The sequence below is a fragment of the Morone saxatilis genome, unplaced genomic scaffold (genome assembly GCF_004916995.1).
Source record: "Morone saxatilis isolate NCDOM2014 unplaced genomic scaffold, NCSU_SB_2.0 Contig10, whole genome shotgun sequence".
Lineage (NCBI taxonomy): Eukaryota > Metazoa > Chordata > Actinopteri > Moronidae > Morone > Morone saxatilis.
Window position 1 is genome coordinate 15,459,865 of NW_023339652.1, and position 3,277 is coordinate 15,463,141.

Here is a 3,277-nt window from a genome sequence, read left to right on the forward strand (position 1 = left end):
GCAAAGGATAGAAGGAAAGTGCTGGTATAGAGTGACCCCAAAATAACGATGCAATAAGGGTTTTCCCATGAGGTCCCTCGTCATCTATATATAACCATATGCTTGAATTATTTTGAACCTTGACAAGAGAAATTCAGTCATCGTGATATGTGTATCGTTATCAGGATATAAAGTGACCTGTATTGGGATAGGAACTTGTGGTCGTAACGCCCAGCCCTGTTTACTTATTGATGCTGAATTTTCACCCCACATAATTGAGGCTATTGCTTTCTTTAAATATTTGCAAGCAAAGCACAAGTCTAAATGCAAGATTCAGTGTAAATTGAAGTGAATTATAAAAACTTTATTTAAAGATTGTGCTTGAAAACATAACCAGCTTACGGAGTTAGTAAAAACAAACCAAAAATAATATCAGTCAAACCTTTTATTCATCTCTGGTTTATCAAGATTTAGGCACTGTATTTTTCTAAATCCAGCCAATCTGCAGTACTTGTTGTGTTAAACTAGAGAAAGAGACAGTGGAGTCTATCACAGAGTAAACGGTTTCCCTGTAATGGGGGACATTTGTTAGCCCTGGTTGTTAGTGTTTAGTTGATAGAAGCTGTTCCCACTTAAATTTCCCAAATCCACTGAGCCTGTCAGTGGATAGTTAAGAGTTTGTGCTCGGTATCACAGAGCCAGAACGCTGCATAAACTTCAAGGTTTCTGCGCTCACAGGAAAATGTGCCTGCATAATTAAACGAATCTTAAGTCACTCTTCAAGTCTTGGAAAGAAATTAGAGCACAATTCACAGCTAAATTCTCACCAAGCGAGTCTTGGCTCATCGCCTGTTTTGTTTTCTTTTTCTTCCTCCGCAGATACTTGGAGAAGTATGAGAAAGTCCACCACTTCGGCGAGGACGATGAAGAAGCGCAGCCGGGGAATCCCAAAGCCTCTCTTCCAATCGGTGCAATTCCCAGCTCTTATAACTACCAGCAACACAGTGTATCAGGTGAGACTCAGCTTACTTGTTGTGAACACCATATTTAGTACTCAAAAGCTTTCTTATTCATTCTTACTCTGTCTCTGGTCACAAGTTCACCCTTTGTTTCTGTCTCAGTTACATCTGTATCGGGTCCATGGATTCAGTTTCTATTTGTATACTTTCTTGTTTTCTTTCTCACTCAAGTCTATCAGTTCCTCTCTGACGTCCATACTGTCTCTGCCCTTTGGCCAACTCAAACATTTAATCCTCACGCAGATGTGATTACAGCAAAGCATCACTTTATCTGAACTCTGTGTGAGATGCATGGGAAACTGGTCAGCCCACAGGTCAAGCGTATGCATACATGCCTCAACAAGAGCTGTTTGTTTCAAGGATTTTCTAGTGGGTTGAATGTATTTCACAAGAACATGAGGAAGGAAATATGTTAATTGCAAGTTTTGATGAAAGTTCAGATAGCTTTAATGTCTAATAGTGTTGTAAGCTGCAGAGTTTGGCTCCATAAACTGTTTGAAAATCTTCTGTGGTGTGTTAATAAAAACATGTCAGGGTTCATATCCTGTAGTCAGGTCTGCATTCTGCTGCTCTACTGGTGCCTGAACAAGCAGGTTTTTTTTAAAGGAATAGTTAGAGATACAGAGAAATGCACTTCATGTTTTGCCAACGGTTGGATGATAAGATTGATATCATGTCTGTATGCTAAATGTGAAGCTGGAACCAGCTACCTGTTAGCTTTGGACAAAGACAGGAAATTGGGGAGAAATGGCTAGCGTGGCTTTGTCCAAAATAGCAAAATCCACCTGCAGCTTAAAAAAACAGGTGTAAAAACGACCATTTGCCATTTTTAGGTGGTCGTGTGCTAGACTATTTCTTGACTGGCAGCAGTTGCTAGGCAACCTACGCAAAGTTACAGGTCTCAGCCCAGAAATAGTCTGGTACATGACCTCCCGTTAAACGTTGAACTAATCTTTTATCACTTAGGTTTTTGTACGCGTATTGTATTGACAATTTTCTCATCTAACTCTTGGCAAGAAAGTGAATGAGCATATTTTCCAAAATGTCAAACTATTCCTTTAACCATCTAAAACCAACTGCATCACCTGATTGAGCAATGTGATGTGAAATCTCACCTCAGAAGTGTATTATCTCTGTGTAAAGTGAGGTTTGCTGGTACATATCCTTAACTTTTAACAGTTTCTTGTTCTGCTAACTCCAAGCTTCTGAAAGTCCTTTTCTTTTTGTTTCACCTGGTGTTTTTGGCACATGATCTCCATGGTGATTTTTATTCATAATCTCATGACGCAAGTACCTTTGAGCTGGAACGCTAACTATTGAATATCCCAATTGCCTTGTCAGACCGTTTGATTAATTATGCCTCACTAATGCCTGCATTTCAAGAAACAAAGCAATTACTGACATTCAAAATTACAAACAAACCTAGCTGAAGATCCCTGCCATAGCTAAGCTTTCTGCCATTTGGCCATTTCATGAGTCTGCTTATTGTACTTCACATTCATGACTTTTTATTGCCCAGTGACTCATTTAATTCAGTTTTCACCTTGCTAAGCACTGTTGTGTTTGAATCAAGGCTATGAAGCGTACGTTTGCAGTACTTCTTGGTGCCTTCTTTTTTTTTTTCGGCCCACACACCTGAGCATTGACTAGTAATCCAAGCATGCTGCTGCTTTTATGATGAAAGAGCAGCCTCTGAGTAACCACATCATATTTTATACATATCAACATTTTTGTACAACTCGCCAAGGCCAACCTCGTCTCTATTCTCTAACCCCGCTTACTCTCAGCGAATGCGAGCTGTCCATTAGCCTCACAGTGCTGTAGTGTTGACCGCTGAGCTGCTCTCGGAGGTAATTGACTGTCCTGACAGCAGTTATTGATGAAGGGAAGGAGGAAGCACTTGTTGGTTTTCCCTGCACCTCAGTTTAGATTAGAGCCCCCAGCCTTTCAGTCGCAGGCTCTTTTCTCTGACAGTGAGTCCTCTGCCTGCTGAGCTAATTGGCTCCAAAACATGACCGGCGTGGGAAAAGACACACGACCAACAGCGGCGAACTTTGTCTCTGGCTTGCAAGTTTTTCCTCATTCACAACCCAGATGAGTCAGGCAGTAAAGAATACAGTGACCCCCCCCCACAACAGCTGACTTTGCAGTTCTGCTCTTATGGAAAGCTTGCTATAGTAAGTTTTAGCCTTGTTTTGAGTGATAATGCTTGTAGCGCTGTAGGCAAATTTTTTTTAAATATTTTTTTTTGCCGATATACACAGGTTTAAAGCTGCTAA

At 40.6% G+C, this 3,277-nt stretch overlaps 1 protein-coding gene across 1 annotated transcript in view; it reads left to right on the forward strand.

Moving 5' to 3' along the window:
- The window catches only part of arid2 (AT rich interactive domain 2 (ARID, RFX-like)), a 30,976-nt gene that overhangs the window by 10,871 nt on the left and 16,828 nt on the right, over positions 1-3,277 (forward strand). Inside the window, exon 4 of the mRNA XM_035678499.1 lies at positions 859-992. Coding sequence (XP_035534392.1) covers positions 859-992 — 134 coding nt within the window. The remainder of the gene's footprint in view (positions 1-858; positions 993-3,277) is intronic.